We start from the raw sequence: 27368 nt of genomic DNA, 5'->3' as shown, positions 1-27368 counted from the left end.
TGTGGAGTTTATATATGACCTCATCTGGACTGAGGAGGACACAGAGACATCATATACGTCTTTGGTTGAGAACTGTCAATCATCGTGTGGACCAACAGTAATAGTCAGAGGAGGTTGTTGAGCCCTCTCAGTCAAACATGGGGCCTGTATTGTAGTCTTTAATCGTATTTCTCCCTCTGAACCAGGCGCCATGTTTCCCATGTGGATCTTCATTCTCTCTGCTGCTCCGACCGGTCAGTTCCTTTTTCTACGTTCCCTCAGAAACACGCACAAATATGTGTGTGTGTGCGCCACTCTCCTCTATGTGCTTACACATAGGGGGGTCGTGGTTCACCGATGTGTTAAATATCATCCAAACCCCCACCTCATAATAATGAGTCATCTCCTCCTCAGCACTTCCTGCCAGCTCCATCTTCTGCAGCGACCCGGGGGCCCGAGGCCAGAAGGCGGTGGACATGAGCGGTGAGGATGAAGACGTGAACGCGACACGCGAGCCACGCGGCTAAATATCTATCAACGAGTGCAGGGTTCAAAAGGTCACGCAGCGTGTGCCCCGAGGAGGTCAGAAGGTTTCAAATTTAGAAAAGAAACAGAAGTCTGGTTGCAGTAAAATAACTTTCATTCGTTACTGGTCTTCAGGATCAAGGGTCTATGGTTGATGATTAAATTTCTCAGTGAAGCCCCCCCCTCACGTCCCTTCCTGTTTCCCTGTGGGGGGGCAGAGTGTCTGGGCCTGCGCTTCACCTGGCTCCACTCGCTGCTCCACGACGTCCCGTCGCTGCTGACCTTCGCCCTGAAGCTCCGCTGTGCGGCGCGTCTCTGCCCTCGAGACCTGGAGGACTACGGCTGCTCCTGCAGATACGTGGACCCCGGAGAGCCTGTGGATCCTCTGGACATGTGAGCCCCCCCCCCCCCCCCCCCCCCCAAACCCCAACAGGCCTCAGTTCAGTCTTTGTTCTGTAAATCCTTGACGTTTGGAGCCTGCTTTCTTCTTTGCTGCAGGTGCTGTGAGGCTCACAGGAAGTGCTACCAGGGCGCCGCCCCCTGCAGGCGGGCGCCGCCCCCGCTCCCCGACAACTTCACCTGTCCAGCTGCAGACAGCAGCTGTGGTGAGACTGTTGGAAGAGAACATCTGTTGTCCCACTTTCTGAGGAGGGGGGTCTTATTTTGACGCAGCGAGCGTTTTGGAGGCGATGGAGCTGCCATCTCGCAGTCATATTCCTCTCTTCACCCCCCCAGGAGCCCGTGATGCGTGTCAGCGGCGTCTCTGTGGATGTGACCTCGCCGCCATCGACTGCATGACTCACAGCTCGTACAACCGCAGCCTGAGGGGCCTCGACGGGGCGGCGTGCTCCGCCTCCTCCGGTAACTCCCCGCCGCCGCAGGACACCCGTGACCACGGGGTCCCCTCTCCTCGCAGTCAGGGCGCTCCTGTTGCCGTGGAGATACACTGCTAACAGAATGCCCGTTATAGATGAATCAGTAAAGACCAGCTATTTATTTAACTGTTAATGTGCGTGAAAGCGGTCGACCTTGAGTCAAATATGGAAGGTCAGGCCTCAAGCATCGGGAACATATCCAACAATATTTAATATGCTTCTTTATCTCCTCCTAACTCCTCCTGACTCCTCCTGACTCCTCCTGCTCGTCTGGTTTGTACTTAGTTAGATTTTACGTAACGGGCTTTTTTCCCTTTCCGATGTTTTCATCTCATTCACTCTTTTGTTTTTGCAGCGTCGGAGGCGAGCGGAGAGCCGGTGACATCACGCGATGACATCACGGCGTCCACCTTCCAGAGGCCGGCTGGTGGGGAGGAGGAAGGTGCTGTGGAACATGTGTCATTTCATAGTGTTAACGAACCAGAGAGTGAAACGATTGCAAACAATATAATAATATAGAATAATAACATCATAATAATGAATAAAAGGAAATCCCTTTTCTCACCATTTCATCGATGACATCAGCGAAACCACAAATCAGTGCTGAGAAAATGATGTCATCGTCTAAAGAGGAGGAAGAGGAGCAGGAAGCTTCTGATGATCACGGCAAGTCTGATGAAAGCAAAAGTTCTTTTGTATCGAGTTTAATCTCCTTTTCTCTTCTTTGTCTCTTATTTTATCTCCTATATGGTTATATGGTTATATGTGTTCCTGCTCTTCCACAAACATTCACAAGTCGCTTTGCCTTTTTATGTAGATGCTGCTATCGATGACACCACTTCCTGCAGGTGTTTCACAATAAAAGGCTTTTAGAGGCTCTTATTTTCTTGCTTAGCGTTCAGTGTTGGAATCAGGAAATAAGTTACATATAAAGTGGAGGACGGAGAAATGTAACTTCATTTGATCTATATTTATTTTATTTGTTTGTATTGTTCTAAAATCTGGGACCAGCCAATAAAAGCTTCCCTTAGATATTAGAAATAATATTGATAATCTTGTGTTAATTATTATTATCTTTATTATCTGCAGCACAAATATTGGAAAATTATTTTTTCACATTGCTCTTCTTCCTCAGCCGAGAAAACGAATACGACGGCTGCAACAACAACAAAAACAACAACAACAACAAAAACAACAACAACAACGACCTCAAAGGGGCACGATGCTGACAAACAACGTGTGGATTCTGAAGACCTTAATAAAAATCATTAAATTCCTAAAAACAAACTCCTCATTTTTAACAAAAAGATAAAGCCCCCCCCCCACCCCCCCCTCATCAGTCCTCTGCTTGTGACCACAGAAGCACAAACACCAGGAGCCGACCCAGGGAGGAGCCCCCCACCCACCTCACCGAGGTCAGAGGTCAACCCGTCACCTCAAGCCACGACGCACGAGGCTCGATCTGAGGAGGAGGAGCAGGAGGAGCAGGAGGAGCAGGAGGAGCAGCAAGAGGAGCAGGAGGAGGAGCAGGAGGAGCAGGAGGAGCAGCAGGAGGAGCAGGAGGAGGAGCAGGAAGAGGAGCAGGAGGAGCAGGAGGAGGAGCGCCACAGCTCACAGGAGAAAGACGCAGATGGTTTGCAGTTAAAATACACAGAAATAGCTAGTTGGGTGGGGGCTGGGGGGGCACAAAGACGTCCTTTAACCCGCTGGACGTCCCGTGTGTCCTCAGACTGGGACGGGGGACGGAGGAGGACGGTGCCGTTCTGGGCGTGGTCCCTGCTGGCCTCCGTTGGTTTGACCGACGTGCAGCCGGACACAAGAGGTCAGATTGAATGTGTATGAACGCCATATTTACCCCCCCCCCTCCGAGGCCTCTTCAACCTGACTTCCTCCGCAGAGTGCAGCCCCTCCTTCACGCTGCGGGGGGGGGACGGGCGGCCGCGGCGGGAGCTGCCGGCCCTCGGGGAGATGCTGCGCTGCCTGACGGGTCGATGCCCCGACGAGTACGAGATGTACGGCTGCTACTGCGGGCAGGAGGGGGGGGGGGCGACCCCAGGACCAGCTGGACAGGTCAGCGTGAGCCACCTGAAGGGTGATGCATGAAGGGGGGGGGTCTCTGGTCCTCTGACACGGAGCTGATCTCCACCAGGTGCTGCTTCTCCCACCGGTGCTGCCTGCAGCAGATCGGCCTCATGGGATGCCGCTCGGGGAGGAGGCTCCAGGCGCGGATCTCCTGCGAGGAGCACAGGCCCCGATGTGAGTGTGCACTTTGGGCGGGGTGGGGGGCGAGGGGGGGGTCCTGTTTCTAGTGTTGAATGCGGACCGCTCGTTTCGTTCACCAGGTCAGGGCGTCGCTGTGTGCGACAGGCTGCAGTGTGTGTGTGACAGAGCCACAGCCGAGTGCATGGCGGGGGCCCGGTTCAACCACAGCCTGCCCACCCAGCAGTGCCGCGGCCCCGCCCCCCCCTGCCGCCCCCCCAAGCACCGGCCTCCCCCGCGGTCCAGCGAGGAGAGCGAGGAGGCGCAGGAGGCCGATGACACCAACGCACCTCCCCCCCGAGTCCTGAACAGGTGAGAGGAGGAGGAGGAGTCAAATCCAAGGGGCGGAGCCTCATCAAAGGGGAGGAGGCACATGTTAAAATATTGTACATTTTAGAAGCTTTTAGCACATTTTGAACGAATCGATTGTGACACAAAAACTTAAATGTGTGGCTGCAGCGATGAAAGCTCTGACCTGGAGGACGGAGGGAGGTCAAAGAGTCCTCCAGCTGGATCTGCTCCTCCTCCTCCTCCTCCTCCCAGCGATGAGGGCAAAGATCGGCCGACGCACAGCGGGGTTCAAACCCACAACCACAGGCCGAGTGCAGGGCGACCAGGAGGGACGGGGGGGAGAGAAGAGGAGGAGGAGGGGGGAGGAATGGAAGAGCAAGAGGAGGAGGGAGAGGGAGCAGAGAAAGAGGAGGAGGGAGTAGAGCAAGAAGAGGAAGAGGAAGAGAACTAAGTGAATAAACCAATTGTTTTGTTCCTCAAAAATAAAGTTGTTTGACTTTTCATTTTTTTAATAAAGAAGCAAACGATGACATCACAGAGCGTGTTAAACATATTTTATTTTTATTGACACTTTGACACTTGACTAGAAAATGATTCTATTTACGTATCAATAAAAAGACCAGAAAAAACAAAAGAGGCAAAATAAAGCAAAACTGAGAATAAAAAGCTTTATTTTCTAATTTTTATTAATTAGTTGTACTAAAGGATTTGTTGTAACGGCCTTCAAAATGTGTGAAAGTCATGTGACCTTTAAACGTCTAAAGCCTGACGTGAATACAGCCAGGATTCACCTCACAATTTAAAGTGGGACCAGTGCAGACCCCCAGTGGACCAGACCCCCAGTGGACCAGACCCCCACTGGACCAGACCCCCAGTGGACCAGACCCCCAGTGGACCAGACCCCCAGTGGACCAGTAGCTCTTGCTGTGGAACACGCTCCACGGTGATCAAAGTGCAAACATCGTATTTCATCCTCTCATCTGATTTGAACACATCTGCATCTAAACCTGTGAAGTAAACTTGACCAAAGTAGCGAACTCTTTAAACTCTTTGAACTCTTTAAACTCTTTAAACTCACAGGAAGTTGCAGCTTCAGGATTCTCTCAAACATCATTATTATGAACGTTATATTATTAATTGTCTCTCCAGGAGTTGATGGTGCATCATGAAAGTGTTTTGTGACGTATTATTAATAGAAATAAGGCTTCCAGTAGAACCTCTGGTTCTAACTTCCACAGATGGAGAAGCGGTTTATCTCGTTCTAAAATGAGACGCGTCTTTTACTTCTAAATCTTCGCCGAGTCGAAGCAGCAACTTCCTGAAGAAAACAGAAAAGACGCAGAAGCTAAATTCATTACAGAATCTCTCCACTTTATCACAGCAAAAATAACTATAGATATAATATTCATTGACGTATCAGCATATTTGAAATGGCATAATGGATTCTATAAGAAAAGTAATAATCAAGTAACATTGGACAATGGAGACCATTTGTCCCGTATTGATAAGAACTGCACAACCCCATTGAAACCCTGAACCTCAATAAGCATCTAATCTCTGCCCGGCAACACATGACGCATCAGATGTACAAAAATATATGATCTACTGCCAGAATGACACATTCATAGAGGAAGTGATGCTTCCTCTGAAGACAAATGAGGGTTTTGATCAACAGTCACAGGTCACTGAGGGCGGAGAACGGGACCATCAACGCCATCTTTAATTCTTCCCTTCGGTCCAAACATCCTCATCCGCATTCTGGATTTTCAGATTTGATTATTTTAGAGACTGATAAAAGTTCTGCAGCCAAACAAAGGACAGTAAAGCAGGGGGGCAGATCAGCGCGCCTCCTCACATCCTGGGGGTCACTTTGACATTAAGAACCAGTCGTGGTTTGCTAGTGGAGTGTAGCATGCTTGCGTTAGCCTGCTAGCTAGCTAGCATGCTCGCGTTAGCCTGCTAGCTAGCTAGCTGGCTGGCTGGCTCAGGTGCAGTGGAGATCACCTTGTTTTTGTGCTTCTAGAAACGTTCACGAACAGATTCTGTCTCCATGAAAGAAGACAACGGTCAATGGACAAAAGACGTTTCATTGTTGCTGTGCATGTTGGGTAAAAACAGGAAGTGGATGCAGGAACAATTCGTCAACTTGTTGACTCGTCCCAATGAAAGCTACATTCATTCATTCATTCATTCATTCTACACTAGTAAATGAGTCCATGAAGGCTGGTGATGAACATTTCTTGGGATCCCGCCCCATCGACCTCTTGTTGCTGTTTGGGACAATAAATGAACTTGAATCCAGGTCTTCAAGATGCTGGTAAATGGAACCTGACCAATGAGTCCAGGTGACTACGATGATGTAACTTCCTGTTCCTGAAGGTCTTCAAACATCCCAGTGGGAATATTTGATACTGTTGACTTGCAGAGACACGTCTCTGTGTTGCTTTCAGTCCACTTTCTCCGTCCTCCGTCCTCCATCATCATCATCATCATCATCACTCCTAACATGCCCAACGCCTTGGACCACCAGGTAACTCCTTACAGTCCTCCTCTGGGACAGCTAACACCGTGACGATAACAACGGATACAAAGGCGTGAAGACGCCACACCAGATGCATGCTGGGAAGCCTACGCGCTGAAGGCGGAAGCTTTGATCTCAGTGACTTGCAGGGAAATAAAGTGCGACCAATCGGTTTGTTCAGAGCGTAAAAGTAAGAACTCGTCTCCGATGAAAAAGTCCAGTAAGACGAGAAGCTGCGGCTGAAGTCATGAAAGCACATTTTGGGGGAAGAGGAAGTACCGTTTTCAGCCTGAAGGAGGGGGGGGGGGGTAAGGGGGGGGTAAAGGAAGCTGTTGATGCAGCTCTTTGCTCCGGTTCTTCTTCCAGAGGAGCATCAGTAGACACACAGGTCGGGGAACTTCATCTCGTAGACGGGGACCGACTGGTGCTGGGGGTGTCCCGAGGAGATGGAGACCACTCCGGAGGGGCTGGGTGGAGGCCTGGGGGGGAAAGAACTGCCGAGTGAGGAAATGGACCTGATGGATGCTCAGAGCAAACAATACAGAAAAGGTATCTTCTACTCACCGGATGGTCAGCTCAAAGATGTGTGCCAGGCGGTCGTGCAGCATGTTGGCCTGCAGGAACAACAAAAGGACCGTTACTGGAAGCTGTGAACGGGATCACTGCTCCTCTCGGAGAAGATCTGCACCTTGGACTCGCAGTGGGCGGCGATCTCCTCAAACGGAGCTTTCTGGAACTTCTCCATCAGCTGACGCCTCTTCTCCCTCTCCTGCTCCTCCAGCCCGGTGGTGTCTGGGACCAGGAGGACTCTCGTTAGGAGTTATCTCATGAACAACATGCCATTGGTGAGGATTTGTCTCTAATGTTTGATCTGCTTCGCTGGCATCTCACCGATGGCCTTCTTCAGGGTCTCGAACGTGATCTCCTCAGCCAGCTGGGACTGGAATCGTGAGAAAACAGAGGGGTCAGAGACGTCCACATGGACGGGTGGACATGTGGACACGTCTCTCACCTTGTCTGGAAGGCTGCTGGACACGATGTCCACTTGGAGGGAGATTGTGTCCACAAAGCTCTTCCTCCTGGTCAGACGATCTAGATCTACAGGACGAGTTCAGATGTGAGATTTATGAGACAAGATGGACGTGAGATATATGAGATATGGGATGAGATACAAGATGTATCATAGGAGAGATATGAGATGTGCAAGATGTACAAGATGCATGAGATGCATGAGATATGTGATGTATGAGATGTGTGAGATGTACAAGATGTATGAGATATGTGAGATATGTGATGTATGTGATGTATGAGATGTACAAGATGTATGAGATATGTGATGTATGTGATGTATGAGATATGTGAGATATGTGATGTATGTGATGTATGAGATGTACAAGATGTATGAGATATGTGATGTATGTGATGTATGAGATATGTGAGATATGTGATGTATGTGATGTATGAGATGTACAAGATGTATGAGATATGTGATGTATGTGATGTATGAGATGTACAAGATGTATGAGATATGTGATGTATGTGATGAGATATGTGAGATGTATGAGATGTTAGTGGGGGCTCAGAAGCTCACAGCTTCAGATCTCCTGGAGTTTCTGTTCCAACAAAGTCAGCAAACACACAAAAGCACTCAGACGAACTTGTCATCCCTTTTAGCTTGGAGCAGCAGGGTGCTGATGACTCCAATCAGTTGAAGGGCGACCCCGTGGGGGGGCTCTCAGCTCGCCTGCTCAAGTCCTTCACCCCCTCCCCCCCCTCTGCACAATGCTACAGAACATGCTCCCACAGCGCCTCATTCGCTGCCTTTTGGATGAATAATGGAAACCAGCGTCTACAGCACCACAAGAACCACGACTACTCCCCCAGGAGGGGGGGCGCCTACGAACATCTACGCTCACATACTCACCACGACGTTCCCCCCAGACGCGATGCAAACAAGGCAGGGTTCACTTTTAGTGGTGAAGCATTTCATTACAGTGGGATCCTAGTGGAGACTACGTGGGGGCTCATCTAGGGGGGGGGGGTCATCTGGTTCCCTGATGCTCCTCTGCAGCTTGGCAGAGGAGCATCCATCAAAGGGGACCAGTCTCTTCTCACGCTCCCATGCAACCAAACTGCAGACTGGCGTTCAGCGTGAAACCAAACGATTGAAAAACGAGGTTTCTACACGACTCACAGATCCAAACCTTTGAATGTGTGCTTCATGAAGAAGGTCAAGAAGGTCAGAAGACTACGGACTACATGGAACGGTCACTTCCTGTGTTACCTACAGCCTGTAGCTGTTTCATTCATGCAACATCAAGTCTGTACAGACTATTATATTTATTTATATATTATACTTATTATTATATATACACTTGTATTTGAACAGAGACTATTGATTGACAGCGAGGACGTGTTGTCTCTAGAGGAGGCGGCTTGGACCTTCACGCACCCTGTCATCACACAGGTCCAGAGGTGAGAGGGTGAATGCAGTTTGGATGTGTGGGAGACCACCGAGCAACACATTTAACAGCTGGAGAGGTCCTCATTGGACCTTCAGCACCTCTGCTGACCACATCTGGAGTCACTAACACGCCTTCCTTTTAGCTCCAGGAGCACGCAGATGTTTACGTCTGGTGTTCAGACTGGAGGAAGCATGGAAGCATGAATGAGAGGTTCTGGCTGAGGTCCTTCAGAGGACTCCTCCTCTACGCTAGTCGTTACCTCTGGACGTCTGCTTGCACCTGTGGAGGATCTTCCCTACTGTGTAAAGCACTGGGGGGGGGTCGGGGGTCGGAGGGGGTGGAGGAGGGGGGAGCAGACGGGGAGTTAGACTCCTCTCAGACAAAGAGAACAATGTCTTCCTGCACGTTAAGCTCCGGTTCGTGACATTCCAGATGTTCGCGTTGTCCCGGCGGGGCCTACCTGTGACCTGGGGGACGTACGGGATGGACAGCCTCTCGGCGTTGTACCCGGGTCCTGCCAGGCTCTCCGCCACCTCGGCGGTCTGGAAGTAGAGCAGCCGGTCCTCCTTGTCCAGGGACTCGGGGAGCCTGGGGGGGGGGGGGGGGGGGGGGGAGGAGACCGGACCGTGAATCTGTCCTTCCGGGGCCGCTCGGAGGCCTTCAGACCTGCGTACTCACGGACACTTGTCTCTGAAGACATGCTCTGGCAGGAGGTACGGAGCGTCCAAGCTCCTCAGCTCGATGACCTGACGGGAGAAGGGACGTGAGGACGTGCGGCCTGGTGGCGGGATGTGGGCGGGGCTTGTTCACGCACCTTGCTGACGTGCTGACAGAAGGGGGGGTTTGCGATCATCTGGCTCAGGAAGTTGAGGTACGCCGCCACCAACGCCATGATGCCACAGCGGACCAGCATGGGCATGTTCTCCTCGTTGGTCAGAGCCGTGTCCTACAGAGGACACGAGGCAGCATGAAGACGTAGATGATTCCTCCATCGAGGTACGGACCCGTCAATCAAGATCAGATCAAAATATATTAAATAAATCATGACAAAAACCACAAATCGGAAGACTTGAAACTAGACGCCGAGAGCATGAAGTCGTGTTTAGTGAGGGGATGAACGGAGGAGTCACATGACACCTGCATGGCGATGGAGAGCCGGATGAGGTCGATGACCACCTCCTCGTTGGCCAGCTCGATGGTCAGAATGGCCAACGTGGTGAAGAGCAGCTCAAAGTTTTTGTGGACGTTGTCCTCCTCTTTGCAGCCCAGATAGATGTGTCGGTAGAGCTGCTGGCCGTGCTGGGGGGGGGGGGGGGGGGGGGGGGGACAACATTCATCCATTAAAACGCTCACAACATCTTCTCTACCACAAGTTGTGCTCTTCATTCATTCGTTCATGAGAGCACAGTAAAGGATTGAGCACACGACGCCTCGCCAGTGACCACATGAAACACCTCCTGATGTTCATGGATGAGCTGTAAACCTACTCAAGAAGAAAGCTGAACATCTAAACGTTCAGATGGAGACTGAAGGCCATTGACCCCTGTGACCTCTGACATCTACAGGTTGAACAAAGTGAAGCCCCCCCCCCCAGATGTTCTACCTTCTTCATGAACGCCACGTCTTGCTTGGAAATCTTCTCTCTTTTGATCTTGAGAGCTGCAACGTTGGGAATGACTCTGCAACGAGGACAGAGACACACGTCCAACACGAGGACGGTTCAACATTCATTCATTCATTCATTCATTCATTCATTCCTCCTCCATCTTACAGGTCGATATTCTACTGTGGTTCTCTTATAGACCATGATGCATCACTTCAGATTGCATTACTTATACGCTGTGGTATTAGTACTTGGAGGTTACTTTTGACCGTGTGTATTTTGTACCTGATGCCGCGGAGCTTGGCGCGGTTGTCATGGCGATCGATGATGTTGTGCAGGATCTCCAGCACCAGCTGCCTCAGCTCGCTGTCCTCCATCAGCGAGATGGAGAAGAGCGGATCCAGGAAGGAAGGAGGCAAGGCGGCCGCCATGGACTTGGACTTAAAGCCAGAGGTCACCTGAGGTAGAGGGGGGGGGGGGGGGATTTATCACAGCGTGATGACATTATTCCACAGGGCGGGGCGGAGGTGGGGGGGGGACTGAAACAGTCCACATGTTGACCACCTTCTCTGGAACGTCATCTGAGGCTTTCATGCGGAACTCATGTGATGTTTAAAAAGATCATTTTAACAACATCAATGATGCCCCCCCTCCCCCCTCCCCCTCGGACAGCATGTGGTACCTTCAGTCTTCATGTGTGTGCGTGTTCATCACTCACCATGATGAGCGAGCTCAGCAGCATGGTCTGGATCCGCTTGGTGCCCTGGTGCCTGAGGGACAGCAGAGGAAGAGGACGTCACATTAGTCCCTCATTAATCAAAAAGGGGCTAAGACACGGGGGGGGGGCTGTTGCTCTTTGAGGAAGAGGAGAAGGAGGAAGGTGCTTGTTTGATTTGGGATTATCTCCAGAGGCCTGAAAGGATTAGATTGCTTTAGTGGGTGAATTCACTGCAGGAGGTCCAGGAGGAGAGGACAGACGGAGACCAGATTCACTTCAGAGAAGAGCGAGGGTGTGTGTGTGTGTGTGTGTGTGTGTGCGTCTCACCCGATCTTGACGGTGTCCAAGGTGTGGCACGGGGTCCCGTACACGGGCACCTTGCCCATGACGAACATCATGACCTCGGCTCGCTGGTAGTCTGGAAGGTTTCCCCCGAAGAAACCTGCAGAGAGACACCAGACGAGAGGAGGTCACACTGAGGAAAGGAGCTACAATGCTTCCTTTGTTCCTTTTACCCACAATGCCTTGCGGCAGCACTATTTAAAGTGGTAACTTGTCATAACTGGCTGATGATGTGGACAGTTTTGTTCTAGTGACGATCCCTCGGCTTCTCTTGAAGATCCCTTACTTTAATTTGTGAGAACACAACGAGCAAAGCATCTGAGAAGCAGCTCTGAGCTCCTGCGTGAGCAGACAGGAAGTGGCGAGCCCGCCGTACCGATGGTCTGGATGATGGCGTTCTGGACGATCCTCTCCTCGCTCTCTTTGCCGCGGCCGGACGAGACGCTGACGCCCGAGTTCCTCCTGGAGGAGTCGCCCAGCTCCAGGTCCACGCTCATCCTCAGGTGTTTGAGCAGCGTGTTGAAGACCTCCAGCACGGTGGGACCTGCACGCACACACACACACACACACACACACACACACACCTGTGTCATTAAAGGCATGGACGCCAGATGTTCGTGGTCTGGAGGTTTCCACACTGTGGCGACGTAGAAGAAGTTAATGAAGCTTGAGAAGGTGGAGAAGGTCCTCAGTGCCTCAAACAGCTGGAAGGTGCAGAGATGTTTTCACACGAGATGTTGTTCATCTTCACTTCGTGTTAAATCCCACTGGCACAGAAAGCAACACCTCAGATTATGAATATGAGTCAGCTGACTGCCCCCCCCCCCACGGCAATTCAGCAACAGTCATTATTTTTAATGAAATTGCGTGTAGATATTTATGCAAACACTCTTTTTTATTGTAATGCTTTTAGATTAAATCAAATGTTCCATTGAGTCGTGTTTAAAATCTCATTTAAATGTTCAATAAACAACAAGCACATAAAACAGACAACAACCAGGTGTAAGACTCACGCGCTACCTAAACACACACGGGTCCTGACGACGCGTCACATGACGTCTACACATCTGCACAGCACATGTGCACTACAGCACATCTGGCTGGGGGCCTTGGTGGGGGGGGGGGGGGGGGTCATACCGTACCGAGCCACAGATTGGGAGGAGTCGTGATTTCACTTTCAAAGGTGCACACGTCACTTCTCTTGGACTCTTGAATCATTCCTATCCAGAGGGGGGGTTTGGGGGGGCGGGGGGGTCCAGGCAGCGGCAGTGAAACACAGGTCGGAGGAATTAAATACATAAAAAACTGAAAGGTCTAAAGCTTAAAAGTTCTCCAATTATTTGTCATAGTTAAAGAAGCTATATTTTAAAAAGATACCGACTCATATCGGGGGGTGTGTGTGTGTGTGTGGTGGTAGGGGGCGGGGTGGGGGGGGGGGGTACCACCGTCATTTAACAAAATGTGAAGTACATTTTCACACCTCATTGCGCTGGAGGCCCATGTGACCCCGGGTGAATTCATCTTCACTTCTGTTTGGCTCATTTACAGCAGACTTTAACATCAAAGAAGCTCCTGTTCGGCTCCTCTGGGAGCGTCCTGGGGGGGGTGGGGGGGGGGCATCGACCCGGTGAACTCACCCACGGAGCCTTTGGCCGCAATGGCCACCGTCTCCAGGAGGACCTGCACGATGCCGGCTCGGACCCGGGGGGTGTTCCTGTGGTTGGTGTCCAGGTGATTGAGAACCTGCTGGATGACGTGGTGGGAGTGCTGAGCCTGGGGGGTGAGACAGAGAGACGGAGGTGAGACAGAAAGACGGGGGTGAGACAGAGAGACGGAGGTGGGACAGAGAGACGGAGGTGAGAGAGAGACGGAGGTGAGACAGAAAGACGGGGGTGAGACAGAGAGACGGAGGTGAGACAGAAAGACGGGGGTGAGACAGAGAGACGGAGGTGAGACAGAAAGACGGGGGTGAGACAGAGAGACGGAGGTGGGACAGAGAGACGGAGGTGAGAGAGAGACGGAGGTGAGACAGAAAGACGGGGGTGAGAGAGAGACGGAGGTGGGACAGAGAGACGGAGGTGAGAGAGAGACGGAGGTGAGACAGAGAGACGGAGGTGGGACAGAGACGGAGGTGAGACAGAGGGACGGAGGTGGGACAGAGAGACGGAGGTGAGACAGAGGTGAGACAGAGAGACGGAGGTGAGACGGAGACAAACAGCGGTAGGTTTTATTTTGCTATATTTCTAGTTTTCTGAAGACGTCTCGGAGCTTTTTACAGCTAAATGTCCCAGAGGCGGAAAAGGGGTGCGTTTGTTTTTGTCACTCAGATCAAAGAGAACTCCTGTCGCCGTCTTCTGTGAGACGGATCAAACAGATGGGAGGGATGGACACCTGCTCGTGTCCCACAGGAAGGAATCAACGAGACATTTCAACACAGAGCGATGTCTCTTAAAGCTGGAAGACAAACGAGTCCAGTTTGACGAGTCCATTGGTAACTCGTATAAAACCAGCGTTAATAAAATGTCGTGATGTCGTACCTGTGACATCATGTTTATCCATCTGCGTAGCAACAACAAATCCAAACTAAACCCCCAATAAGAGGCTCACAGGAACAACAAGAACGGAATGTCTTTAAAAAAAAGAGAGAAGTGGGCGAGGCCTGATGCTGAGTGACAGCTCCTCAAGATGATTGACAGGTTCTCAGCAGGATCCAAGAGCCGGGGAGAGGGGGCGGGGCTAATAGTGCTCCAGTGTCAAAAGGAGCCATGACATGTGGTACTTTACAACATTAACTGCTACATTAAAATGTGTGTATGTATGTATGTATATATATATATTTATATATTTCAGATGTAAACAGGGTGCTCTGTACCTGGATGGAGTACATGATGATTCTGAAGCAGGACACAGCGAACTCATTGGGGTCCCACAGGTGGTGGTTGTCCAGGTGACTGTAGACAGAAGGAAATGTGTGTATAGCTTTCTGTGGTCGTACAAGTACCAAATAAAAAGACATGTATCTATAGATGTGTAAGTGAGAAGCAGTTTTTCTAATAGCTTCATCCTCGTGTTGATCATCATTTAACATCATCATCATCACCACAGTGTGGCCTCATTCTATTATGAATGTGAATTCATTTCATTTGTGCAGGTTGAATGAATGAATGAATTAGTATTATTAATGTTTAAAGTTTGTGTTATTGATAATCAGTAGCATTATTAATGTCCTTCTATTGCTCTGAGGGACGTTTGTCCTCTTCAGGGGGATTTATTTGGATCTTTAATGTATTCTAGCTGCCATTTTAATATTTTAACATCCCATGATGCTTTGCCCATTAAATAAGACAAGAAGATTCAAATATTTGACTGTTGTTTCTGTCAAATAATTTTCCCTCCAGATGAATGACACCAAATGAAGGTGATGTAATGTGTCAATTATAACTCTCAGTAGTCGTTTAGCAGGAGACGCAATTCATCATCAAGACATCCTCGTCTTCGCTGCTGGAGGGGGCGGGGGGGGGGGGGGGTGTGGGGGGTTATGGGGGGTAACTGTCCAGTTGATCCAGAGCGCGGCGAGCAGGAGCAGCAAGGAGGTCGTTCACCTCCCAGGGGGAGGAGACACAGACGGAGCTTCAGAAGAAACTCATTTCCTGTGAGTGCTGCAACAAGGCAGGTGTGTGTGTGTGTGTGTGTGTGTGTGTGTGTGTGTGTGTGTGTGTGTGTGTGTGTGTGTGTGTGTGTGTGTGCGCGTCATTGTCCATCACAAGGAGAGACCTTGGGTGCATTGGACGTGTGGGAGGGGTACTCACACCAGCACGGGGCGCACGGCGTTGTTCATGTTGCCGTAGGCCGCCCTCCCCAGCAGCTCCCTGAAGCAGCTCTCTGCCAGCGCCGCCGGGTTCTCCTCGCCGTCCTGACCCGCCACCGAGGGGGTGCTGGGGTGCCCCGCCCTGCCAGACGGAGACATGAGGGGACGCAAAGCAGCTCAATGAGCCCCCTGAACACGTCATGAATCCATTCTCCACATGGGGGGGTGGGGGGGGGGGGGTATGAGAGCAATAACATTTAGAGGAGAAGATAAAAGAGAAGAATGACGGACTAAAGACGGAGAATCAAAAGAATCAATCAGAGCAGAAATGAAAGAGTATCGACCCGCCTCCATCTGACGTGTGTGTGTGTCTGTGTGTGTCTCTGTGTGTGTGTGTGTGTGTCACACGTCCTGTTAGAAATGTGTACAACAGCAGCTGATGTCGAGTTCTTTGATAAACACACGTAGGTCGGTTGAACTTTAAAATGAAGAATCGGGACCGTTTCTGCTCGCGGTGCGTTCAGGGTCGGAGGTACACGTGGTTACTATTAGGTGGTGAAATAAGTTAGCAGTACTTCGGAGTTTAACATTTCAACTACTACATGACATCACCAACAATGACCTCAGACTCAATGAAATCAAAGCAAAAAGGAGAGATTCCATCAGTTAATTATGCACAAAACCAACTAAATGTCACCACGTGTTTAAATGAAAGTTTTAATACATCGATTGACTCAAAGTCCTTTCTGACAGGTCAGCATCACGTCATGGTGTCTTATGTTGTTCTCATTATCTACAGAGAACCTTTCCAAACTCCTCCAGGAAGCACAAAGGTTTCTTCGAGCTGCAGGTCATTTAATCCCAATGATTGATCAGCTCTGAACTGATTGTGTCCAGACTGAAGCTTCATTAGAATAACGGACGTAATCCAGTGATCTGCAGCTCAGTGCAGGTTCTCTCTACCTCATTTAATGCTTTTAACAGCTTCCTGATGCAGCAATTTATGCCTTTGTATCCCTTATTTTGAAATGTACTATTATTACTCTGGGGGACATTGGCAATTATTATTATTATTATTATCTTCATCAAACCAGCAGCTAATGCTTGTTTTTAAAGGACGGTTATCACCGGGGACTTTTGGATTTAATAGGCACGTTATTGCATTTTGCTCAAAACGGACCCGGAAAAAAAACACATTAAATCAGAGCTTCTCAGAATAACTATGAGGTCACGATTGATTCAGCCGAGAGCAGCAGAGGCCGTAAACATGTTTAATACGAACATAAAGAGCACTTAAAGGCTCCATCGGAAACACTAGTGGACACTTTGAAACATGCATTGACTGACGCACGGCATTCTAACAGGGAGTGTGTGTGTGTGTGTGTGTGTGTGTGTGTGCGTGCACCTGTCCAGGTCCTCACTGTCCTGCATGTTGAACAGCATGGAGGGGATCAGCTTGTCCATGTGCTGCGGCTCCCAGATGATGGCCTGCAGCTCGTCGTTCACCGTCTTCCTCACGACGCCCTGCAGCCCTTTGATCCCGGCCACGCGGATCCTGACACGGACGCACGCCGTCCGTTAGAGGTCACCAGAGGTCACACACACTGATTCTACCACTTAGCACACACACACACACACAGCTATTGGCACTAAAGTCCTGTTTCTATGCAGATGTTTCTCACTGCAGAACGAGCCGGTTCCAGCGCTGACAGCTGGACGCACTTAGGGAGGAATTATGACATCATTGGAGAGGTGGTGGGGGGGAGGGGGTGGGGGGGGGGCAGCACGTTCACAAGCCCTCATATAAGAACACGACATCACGGTGACAATCCAAAAGGAGGCGTTCTCTCGTGGCTCCGCCTACAAAATACCCATCATGCTAAAAGAGACTTTGTTTTCCCCAGAAGCCCCCCCCACAGTTTGCTCAGGAGGAGCATCCTTTAGAACGTGGTTCTGTGGGGTTCTCACCTGGTTCTGGTCTCAGGCTCGTCGTGGGTCGAGTGGCACATGGCGCTGAACTGGGACACGAAGAAGTCGTAGCGGCGGTGGTAAGACGGCGTGTCCTCCTCGATGTTGGCGAACTTCACAAACTAGAAAGAGGAGAGGGAGGAGGGGGACGTGCGTGAGGGGAGGAGCTTATACAATAATGTTGTCCAGTTACATATTGCACATAATGCCTTAAAATAATATTACAAAAAAGAATTGTGTTCTGTCCAGAGGGGGAGGAGCTAAACCGCTCTGTGCTCACGAAGCGTTACTCTGGGTTTTAGACAAAAGGTCGAGGTTGTGACACCCGGTGAAAAAACAAGGGAGAAGGAGGCGGAGCCGAGGCTCCACGCCGTGCAGGCGACCAATCCGTGAGCGGCGCGCTCAGGATGCTCTGCACCGAGCGCGCCGCTCACTCTGCTTCCCTCGGGGCGCGTTGAAAGAGCTCAATTTGAAAGGAAATGAGTACAAGGGCCCTCAGAGCATGCTGGGTAATGGACTGGTTCCACCAATCTGCATACTGATGACACGGAATCCACGACACGGATCGCATCGTGATCATGGAGCCAGAGATGAGCTCTGCTTCCACTTCTTATCTCCTGGAACGTGACGACGTCTTTGTGCAAGTAAATGATGTTTCAGGTTCTGAGCAGAGATCTACGGGAGGCCCCACACATGGGGGGCCAGAAGACCTTCCCAGCCCGGTTAGTGGTCCCACTGGGAGCCCCGCCCCAGTATGATTCATATGTGCCCTGTTTCCAAAGAGGAGACTTTCATATCACGACGAAACTGCTCCAGAGGTCAGAAGGTCAGGCTCACTAAAGCCGTTAAGAACTTCACCAGGAAGCTGAACAAAAGGGAGAGAAAACGCAGAAGAAGAACAGACCAATGCGTCTATAAATAAACTCCCCAGCGTGACTCAGAGGCTCCACGGGGGGGGCAACTCCTGGTGATCAAGTTAAAACACACACACACGTCATGAAGAACAGCCAAAGGCAACGAGGGATCAATAGCACAGTCATGAGAAGATAACTTAAGACATAATAACTAGAACCAGGAGATATCAATAATATCTTTTCCTCTAAATACTTTGGATTTATGCATTAAAGCATTTACTCATCTCCACATGTCGGCTCATTGCCTCCATTATAAGTAACAAAAACAACACAAAACTCCTGCACATTTAAATTCCAGCTCGTCACAGCTGGAGGTCAGAGGTCATTCCCATCAGGACTTAAAAGGCACCTCATGCAGAGGTTAATTTAGCAGGTTCCCTAATTTGAAGAAACACGCAGCGTTAAAACCACTCGGCCGGCTCCGTGGGGAGGGATTTAATCAAACCCCCCCCCCGACGCTGCATCATGTGTCACACTCTAAATCACACACACAAACAACACATAAGCTCCTTTGGCTTCACCTGCAGAGGAGTAAACGAGGCCTCATCTCATTTCTGTCACTCTAATGGTCATTTAGGTTCATTTCTCTCCCTTTGTTTACCCACAGATCCCTTTTCTGGTCTTTATTTTCCACCTGTAGGTCACCTGGAAGGAGAGCTTTGCATCACAAAGGCTCTCGTCCTACCGAGTTGGTGCCCAGGACCTGCAGGTCCGGTTCCCTGGACTCCAGCAGCTTGGCCACCATGTGCAGGAAGCTCTCCACGAAGGGCTTGATGCTCTGTGAGTGACAGGCCATCAGCAGCTGGTCCAGAGCCTCCATGGCGATCACCACGTTCCTGCAGAGGACCAGGGGGGGGGGGGGGGGGGGGTCAGTGAATACATTTCACAATGCTATGATCCCTCAGATCTTTAGGATCTCCTCCTCCTCCTCGGGAAAAGGGGAGGAGCCTGAAGGCGCCCGAGGGACTCACCCGTAGCGGTGTCGCACCACATCGCGGCTCAGCCTCTCGGCCAGGTAGGCGCCGATCCGGTCCAGCTTCTCCGGGGCCGAGACGGCGTAGAAGGTCAGCTTCTCCATGTCCGATTTGCTGAGGCCATCCTGGAGGACAACACAGACGTGGATTCATCCGCTGAGTGACATCGAGTCCCAGCGTTCAGGAGAGAAAAGGAAACATCTCCAGATGTCCATTGCACTCTATGGAGAGTCCACGCTGCCTCGTCAGAGACTAATTGCCTCCTTGTGAAGATATTGGGGACGAACACAAACGCATCACTAGCAGGCGTCAACATTTGGCCCCTCGAGGGCCTTCAGCTCCTCCGCAAGATATAATTAAACATTAGACGCTTTTTAGATTTCCCTCTGCACACGTTTGCTTGGAAAAGATAAAAAGCGAAGGAAGGTGTTGAGGGCGAAGACAAACCTGTCAAAGCTCATCTCGTGGTCTTTGAACGCATCACGTGCGATGGCTTTCCTCGAGGAAAGCCATTTTTTTAAACATGTTTAATTTAAATTATTGCCCTAAATGAACTGTTTGCTTTAAATCACATTCTGACAACATTAAAGACTGAGCTCCTCAATGAAACTATGACCACGGTCTTGCTGAGGGACACGTCCACATGGAGCAGCCGGGATTCGAACCACCAAACCTTGCGGCTCCCAGAGCACCACGCTACTCCATGTTGGACGCCTCATTGGCCCCCCAGTTAAGATGAACCACGGAGCAGGACTTACTTTGGGGTCCTCGGGGAAGATGTTGTCCACCAGGCGTTTGTACCTCGGCCTCAGAGGGCCACAGCAGCCGCACACTCCTGCAACGCAACACACAACCATTACAACTCAAACACGCTGTGAGGACACAGCTCAGTTCAATTTCAGATTTATTCATTTTAAATGTTATGAATATCGTTTTTATGCAACCAGAACAATCTTGAATGAGGATGTAGAAACGGGTATATGTCTGTCAATCACACTAAGCCCCGCCCTAAAGCATCCTGCTTTATGGTCTGTTTGACTCTAAATGGACCATCAGTCACTAAATGAACAGACAGACCATAAACTCATGTTTACAATGTTCACTGAGGGAATAAATCAAGAGAGAAGTAGAGTCATTTCCTCATAGACGTCTATGGGAGCAGAGGAGTCGCCCCCTGCTGGTCACTACACAGAAGTAGAGTCATTTCCTCATAGACGTCTATGGGAGCAGAGGAGCCGCCCCCTGCTGGTCACTACACAGAAGTAGAGTCATTTCCTCATAGACGTCTATGGGAGCAGAGGAGTCGCCCCCTGCTGGTCACTACACAGAAGTAGAGTCATTTCCTCATAGACGTCTATGGGAGCAGAGGAGTCGCCCCCTGCTGGTCACTACACAGAAGTAGTCATTTCCTCATAGACGTCTATGGGAGCAGAGGAGTCGCCCCCTGCTAGTCACTACACAGAAGTAGAGTCATTTCCTCATAGACGTCTATGGGAGCAGAGGAGTCGCCCCCTGCTGGTCACTACACAGAAGTAGAGTCATTTCCTCATAGACGTCTATGGGAGCAGAGGAGTCGCCCCCTGCTGGTCACTACACAGAAGTAGAGTCATTTCCTCATAGACGTCTATGGGAGCAGAGGAGTCGCCCCCTGCTGGTCACTACACAGAAGTAGAGTCATTTCCTCATAGACGTCTATGGGAGCAGAGGAGTCGCCCCCTGCTGGTCACTACACAGAAGTAGAGTCATTTCCTCATAGACGTCTATGGGAGCAGAGTCTCCGCCCCCTGCTGGTCACTACAAAGAAGTAGAGTCATTTCCTCATAGACGTCTATGGGAGCAGAGGAGTCGCCCCCTGCTGGTCACTACACAGAAGTAGAGTCATTTCCTCATAGACGTCTATGGGAGCAGAGGAGTCGCCCCCTGCTGGTCACTACACAGAATGCAGCATTAAACACACAAAGCTCTGACTTCACTATCAACCCCCAACACGGAGCAGACAAACATCGTGACCGCCCCCCCGGTTAGCTCATTCGTTTGTATGTTTGAGGCACCAATGAAATAAAAACAAATAAAAACAAATGACAGCGGCTTCAAATGACATTAAAACCCGTTCAGCTGGAGAGCTGCTGTAATGGAGGCGATGCATCAACGCCAGCGGCCGGCTGCAGATGTGCAGAGAGGACGTCTCCAGATAATGCATCGTCCCCCAACCAAAGCAAACCAAGTCAGCAGACTGAGGATCCATCATCACAGAGACCAAGGAGATGTGCAGCACTCACAGAGACCAACACACACACCAATGAAGTTTATATTAAACTCCACATCTTCAAAGCTTGAACCTTAAATTAATTACACAACCACCTTGAAAGGTTAAACTCTTCTTTATGGTCAAACTGCATCATAATAAATAAGAAACGTAGCAGGGCAGTTCGCCAAGGTTCTTCCCTTCAGACATAAATAATGTGTCTGGGTCAAAATAAATAATAAATACGCAGTAACAACAAAGTACTTCAAACTATTTGAAACACAGCTCGACAGCCTTTTCTAATCTGCCTTCTCCATAAACTTCTTCTCCATCTGTTCTGCACGTTAAACCCGCTCCGCTTCATCCAGGCTTCATCATTATGGAACCTGGGTCCCGACCTACCGGAGCTCAGCAGGCCCCTCCTGGGTCCGAAGGCCCCGTCGGCCTCGCTCACAGGAACCTGCCGGTACCTCCCCAGGTGGACGCAACACGCCGCCATGGTCCGCTCCGAGCCGCGGGCTGCACCGGGGGACGGGAGGGAGGGGGGGGGGGGGGGGGGGGGGGCGCCGGTTGTCCGAGTGGAAGCTTCCAGCCCACCTCGCGCTCTGCGGCGCTGCCGCCGGAAACCTCATCCGGCCCCCGAGCCGCCGCCGCCGCCCGACCCGGCGCCCCCCCCCCCCGCGGAGACGAGCGGCCAGCCGGCCCCCACGGGGGCTCAGGTTACCGCCCGCCGTGTGATCCGAGACAAAAGCCTCCCGGGGTTACTACGACAACACACCGGGAACCGGATCTCTGTGAGCGTCGCACCTGGTTTCCTCCGCCAGGTGACCAGAAGCAGAACCACCAGGTCCCAGAAGAATATACGAAGTCGCCTCAAAGAGGAAGAACTTCTGAATATTACAGAATGTTAAAAAAACTAAAGTAAAATAACTGAAAAGCCGGTTGGGGAAACGTTCAATGAGGCAGGAACGTTGAAATGGAGAAACTAAAGAGTCCCAGAGGCACGTCGGCCCTCAAGGGGACGAACATCTACTACTACATTAATTCCTTCTGCACCCCCCCGAGAGGTAATAACAGGCTTCAAGGAAATCCGGGTCAGATCATCACTTCGTCCATCCACCCAAACTCCACCCAAACTCCACCCTCCACGGAGCCTCATCACAGAACAAAGATGGAAGCGAGGACTTCCACACGTTCCTCCTCCACATAAATATAACATGTGACATTCATAAATAAATGGTCTGCAATCAGACCCCCCCCCCCCCCCGATAAGAGGTGTGAGGGTGGAGGTCCCACAGCAACAAAGAGATGGAACGGCTGATGTCTGCTCTCACACTGGGGGGGGGGGGGGGGCTCATTGACTTGCATTGTCACGTCCTGCTTCTTGAACCTTGAAGGGCGCACTCACAGGAGAACAGATGATGACCCATAAACGTGCCGCTTCGCTCCAGACGGCTGAATTTATGCCGCATGAAGAAAAAAAAAAAAGAGAAGAAGAAGAAACGTGTTTGTGTTCTTCAGGATCATCTGACGCCTCACGAGGCCGAAACCAGCCTCCTACAGCAGAAGAGCCTGGATCAAAACACCCCCTGCTGGGGGGGGGGGTTCCAGTAAAAAACAGATTCACGATTCATCTCGCATTTCTGAGAATTTTCACACCGCGCCGCGGACAGGAAGTGGACGGCGTCGTCATGGTGACGTCTCTCAGTGGCTGATGTTTTGAAGCCCGTTTCGGGGCGTCGCCATCTTTTGACCAGTGACCTAGTCACAAGACCTAGAGACCTGTCCATCAGGGGTGGGGGGTGGGGGGGGTCTAGATGCATTGGAGGGCATCAGATGGCAAAGTCACCGTCCCTGTGGCGCCGCCGTGTGAACACCCAACCGGTGAGCAGAAGGCCCTCTGCAGCTCGCCATCAAGGGTTTCATATGCATGAGGGTCCCTCTGGAGGCGGGGGGGTGGGGGGGGGGGGGTCTCGGGGCCGCAGAGGCTCGGTGATTCTAATTAAAATCCTGATGGCAGGAAGACAAAGGAAATAGAGACGTACGAAACTCCAGAGTTCAACGAGGACGAAGACGTCATGAGACACTCAAGCTCGAGAGACCAGTCCACCGTGGACAGACCCAAGTCCCCCAGCAGAGACCAGTCCACCGTGGACAGACCCAGGTCCCCCAGCAGAGACCAGTCCACCGTGGACAGACCCAGGTCCCCCAGCAGAGACCAGTCCACCGTGGACAGACCCAGGTGGACCGGGACCAACAGAACCAGCCTTAGCTTAAAGTAAATACCCCTTTAAACGAATCTACTTTTGGCTGCATGTTTACGGCTTTTAGATTATTCTCTATTTTATTTATTCATTCCAGCTATAAAAGCATTTATTTACAGTAACGAGGACGTGAAGCGGAAAGATACGAAACCTTTTACTGGCTTTTTTGTTTTTTGTTTTATTGTATTGTGGATTCCAGGAATAACTGGAGTGCTTCTGGTCACATGACTGCTGGTTGGTTTCATCGCTGCGTTGAGGAGCTCAGAATTCAATGTTTTCATAGAATCTGGTTAAAACGGTTTATTTGGTTTTAGCTTTTAGGTTCCTAAAGTCCTGTGAGCAGTTAACAAGTCTCTCTCCACGTCCACAGACTCAGTGTCTCGATTTCCCGACGGCCCTGAAGGCACCGCGGGAGGAGATCTGCAGCCTCCACAGCCATCTGGCCACCGTCTACTCATCGAACACGACTTCACTCGAGCAGAAGAAACAACCACGGCGAGGAGGGAGGGGTCAGATATGCATTACAGAGAAGCTGCAGGTTGGTATCATCTCACAGTGTAAATGTCATCTTTTAGTTCTCTTGTAACGTGTTAAAAAAACACCGAGGATCACTGACTGGAGACCAGAAAAAATAAAAACAAAGAATGTGGGAGGAAAACTAAATACAAAAAACCAACGGCTTGATGAAATAATTCTTTTTTCAAACCAACCACATTTAAATCAAATTAAACAAAACAAATAATGCCACCAACTAAACCGGCGTCATGACTCATAAAATCTGCCATCGATATTTGGTGGAGTGACTAATTGTTTACTGTGGCTTCATCGGCCCGCTGGATCAATACCGATCAATACGTCGTTACCTTGATCTTTATCCGCGGGATGAATGAAGGAACATCAGACGTGGAGTGTGTCTCTGTGAGGACGCATTTGACAGACAGAGGGAGGACATTTCTTCTTGTCCTCACAGGGGCGTGTGCTAGTTGAGCCTGAAAGACAAACATCTGCTCGGACCACCTGAGGGCGTTACCGTGACTACGGAGGAAGGACGGAAACCTTCTCTTGGATTCTTTTCCATCCGCGTCCAGCAAAAAGGACGAATCCAGCCACCTGTGTTTTTGGGAACCAGTGAACAGGAAGGGACCACGTGAGGACTGAGGAGGCAGGAAATGTCTCTGCTAGACGTGTAGCCCCGCCCTAAAACATCATGCTCTATTGAGTCATTTCCTCATAGACGTCTATGGGAGCAGAGGAGTTGCCCCCTGCTGGTCACTACACAGAAGTAGAGTCATTTCCTCATAGACGTCTATGGGAGCAGAGGAGTCGCCCCCTGCTGGTCACTACACAGAAGTAGAGTCATTTCCTCATAGACGTCTATGGGAGCAGAGGAGTCGCCCCCTGCTGGTCACTACACAGAAGTAGAGTCATTTCCTCATAGACGTCTATGAGAGCAGAGGAGTCGCCCCCTGCTGGTCACTACACAGAAGTAGAGTCATTTCCTCATAGACGTCTATGGGAGCAGAGGAGTCGCCCCCTGCTGGTCACTACACAGAAGTAGAGTCATTTCCTCATAGACGTCTATGGGAGCAGAGGAGTTGCCCCCTGCTGGTCACTACACAGAAGTAGACTCATTTCCTCATAGACGTCTATGGGAGCAGAGGAGTCGCCCCCTGCTGGTCACTACACAGAAGTAGAGTCATTTCCTCATAGACGTCTATGGGAGCAGAGGAGTCGCCCCCTGCTGGTCACTACACAGGATGCAGCTTCAACTTGTCTGGTTTGTGTGCCATGGGTTAGCCTCAGCGCTAGCCTCAGCGCTAGCAGCTTTGACCATAATAAAAATAGATTCATTCTAGTTTATTACCAGAACTACATTTCACAGATTACAATAACAGGTTCACTGAGCGGAGCCTGAACGCATCACGAAGTTCTCTGTCAGTTAGCCGTTAGCGGCGCTGCTAACGTTACCAGCTTTCCTCCTGATGAACTAAACACCGATTGGTTGCTTACAATGTCACATGATCAGAGATCAGCACCATGGATGCAACAAAAGCTAATGATCATCTCACAGTAAACAGTGACTTCAGGTCCAGTGAGAGACGCCGCATGAGCCGGGTATCATGAAAGCAACTTGCTGCCACATTCTACCCCCCCCCCCCCCCCCCCCGCCCCAACCCCTCCCCCCTGGCTATGACGACGCGAAAATCTGTGTTTGCGGCTCGATGTCCCCGAGTCAGTTGGGAAGGAAACCGGGCAGCCGTTTGGACGGAGAGGAAGCCCATCAACTTAACCATTTAACCGGGACAAAGACCAGAACTCTGTTAGCCCGTCATACTCCCACACAGACGCACAAACACACACACACACACAGACGCACACAGGAGAGGAAGAAGGTAAAAAGCAGCCTCCTACCCGACTCGTTGTTCTCTGAATCCATCATATCGGAGGAGGAAGCTGAGGACGGCCTGCCAGCTGGACCTCGACTACTCTCTCTCTCTCTGTGTGTGTGTGTGTGTGTGTGTGTGTGTGTGTGTGTGTGTGTGTGCGTGTGTGTTTCCACCCCCCCCCTCCCTCCCTCACACACCGACTCTCATCCCTGACCTTGCAGTGTTCGTGTTTCCCCTCGCTAGCTGCAGATCTGCTGGAGGCTGCAAAGAAGCATCCAGTCCAAACAGTACCATGACACACACACACACACACACACACAGAGTGTAATTATGCAGATGGACTGAGAGATGCTGAAGGAATTGAGGAATTTGAAAATGCGTGTGTGTGTGTGTAACAGACACACATCCCCCCCCCCCGCTCCATTTAATCACCAACAACATTCTTCATCTTCAAACTCCCATCACAGTAAACAAGCAGCAGCTCTTCCTGTTGAACAAAAAACAAAGATTTTGCAAGAAAAAAGAAAAAATCACATTTCCTCCTCCTGCTCTCTTCTTCTTTCTACCCCCCCCCGCCCCCCGGTGTGTTCCACGCAGACTTCACTTCTCCACCCGTGAAAGAGGAAGCAGTTGGAAGCGTTAAAAAGAGCTTTTAATCTGCTGCTTTAACTTTACGTGTTTTTTTTCTTGTTATTGCTGTTTTTTGCTAAATAAAAGCCCAGAAAATCCCCCTGAAGCTGCGAGTGTCCCTCTGAAGTCCTTCCATGGGTTGGAAGCTGCGTCTTTATTCCGACCTGCTGCTGCAGCACCTGTCTGACGTCCACAGAGACGCAAGACGGCACCAGACTACAAAACAGGACAAAAAGACGAGCGTCGCACAACCAAAGCCCCCCCCCCCCCCCCCCCCTTATATTTAGGCCAAATCATCCTTTGCAGGACAACCTGTCTTCCACGGGGGGGGTGGGGGTGGGGGGTCCTCGGAACGGGAAAAGGACATCGCATGGCTGGGGGACTTCTGAGCTCCACCCACACTGCTACTGCAGAGACGCCGCCGTTTAACTCTGAGCTGTGATGCCGCAGACTGGCGAGGGGGGGGGGGGGGAATCAGAGGGGGGGGGGGGGGGGCTTCAATATTTCCCCAGCAGGTCTCCTCTAAGTCTGCGTATGCTCCTCAGAACGTTCCTCCGGTCTGAGGAGCAGCAGAGAGACGGGTTTGTGCCACATAATCTC

At 50.7% G+C, this 27368-nt stretch overlaps 2 protein-coding genes across 4 annotated transcripts in view; one reads left to right on the top strand and one right to left on the bottom strand.

Annotated features, from left to right (window-relative positions):
• Positions 1 to 190: 190 nt before the first annotated feature.
• LOC119209520 (otoconin-90) lies at positions 191 to 4847 on the top strand. The gene is given in 13 exon segments (XM_062557828.1): positions 191 to 233; positions 394 to 462; positions 723 to 897; positions 1003 to 1109; positions 1240 to 1419; positions 1735 to 1821; positions 3109 to 3201; positions 3250 to 3416; positions 3418 to 3449; positions 3529 to 3635; positions 3722 to 3950; positions 4098 to 4215; positions 4710 to 4847. Coding segments are annotated over 13 exon segments (1545 nt in total).
• efr3a (EFR3 homolog A (S. cerevisiae)) overlaps positions 4503 to 27368 on the bottom strand; it is a 24204-nt gene continuing 1338 nt past the window's right edge. The window contains exons 1-23 of one of the 3 annotated variants that reach the window (XM_037457922.2): positions 26164 to 26270; positions 20001 to 20077; positions 19240 to 19367; positions 18954 to 19104; positions 17355 to 17476; positions 16792 to 16941; positions 15388 to 15528; positions 14451 to 14529; positions 13216 to 13351; positions 11955 to 12122; positions 11564 to 11678; positions 11237 to 11288; positions 10804 to 10976; positions 10519 to 10594; positions 10053 to 10214; positions 9730 to 9861; positions 9594 to 9661; positions 9376 to 9503; positions 7463 to 7548; positions 7342 to 7390; positions 7139 to 7242; positions 7015 to 7064; positions 4504 to 6929 (exon numbers count right to left, since the gene is read on the bottom strand). In XM_037457922.2, coding sequence (XP_037313819.1) covers positions 6824 to 6929; positions 7015 to 7064; positions 7139 to 7242; positions 7342 to 7390; positions 7463 to 7548; positions 9376 to 9503; positions 9594 to 9661; positions 9730 to 9861; positions 10053 to 10214; positions 10519 to 10594; positions 10804 to 10976; positions 11237 to 11288; positions 11564 to 11678; positions 11955 to 12122; positions 13216 to 13351; positions 14451 to 14529; positions 15388 to 15528; positions 16792 to 16941; positions 17355 to 17476; positions 18954 to 19104; positions 19240 to 19367; positions 20001 to 20077; positions 26164 to 26191 — 2481 coding nt within the window. In that variant the 5' untranslated portion in view covers positions 26192 to 26270 and the 3' untranslated portion in view covers positions 4504 to 6823. Of the gene's footprint in view, positions 6930 to 7014; positions 7065 to 7138; positions 7243 to 7341; positions 7549 to 9375; positions 9504 to 9593; positions 9662 to 9729; positions 9862 to 10052; positions 10215 to 10518; positions 10595 to 10803; positions 10977 to 11236; positions 11289 to 11563; positions 11679 to 11954; positions 12123 to 13215; positions 13352 to 14450; positions 14530 to 15387; positions 15529 to 16791; positions 16942 to 17354; positions 17477 to 18953; positions 19105 to 19239; positions 19368 to 20000; positions 20078 to 26163; positions 26271 to 27368 lie in introns of those variants that run through there. The other 2 variants (XM_037457920.2, XM_037457921.2) reach the window with 2 other exon arrangements.

The sequence above is a fragment of the Pungitius pungitius genome, chromosome 15, assembly GCF_949316345.1.
Source record: "Pungitius pungitius chromosome 15, fPunPun2.1, whole genome shotgun sequence".
Taxonomy (NCBI): Eukaryota; Metazoa; Chordata; class Actinopteri; order Perciformes; family Gasterosteidae; genus Pungitius; species Pungitius pungitius.
Note: the sequence above shows the minus strand (reverse complement) of the source record. Positions and strands in the feature narration are given on the sequence as shown.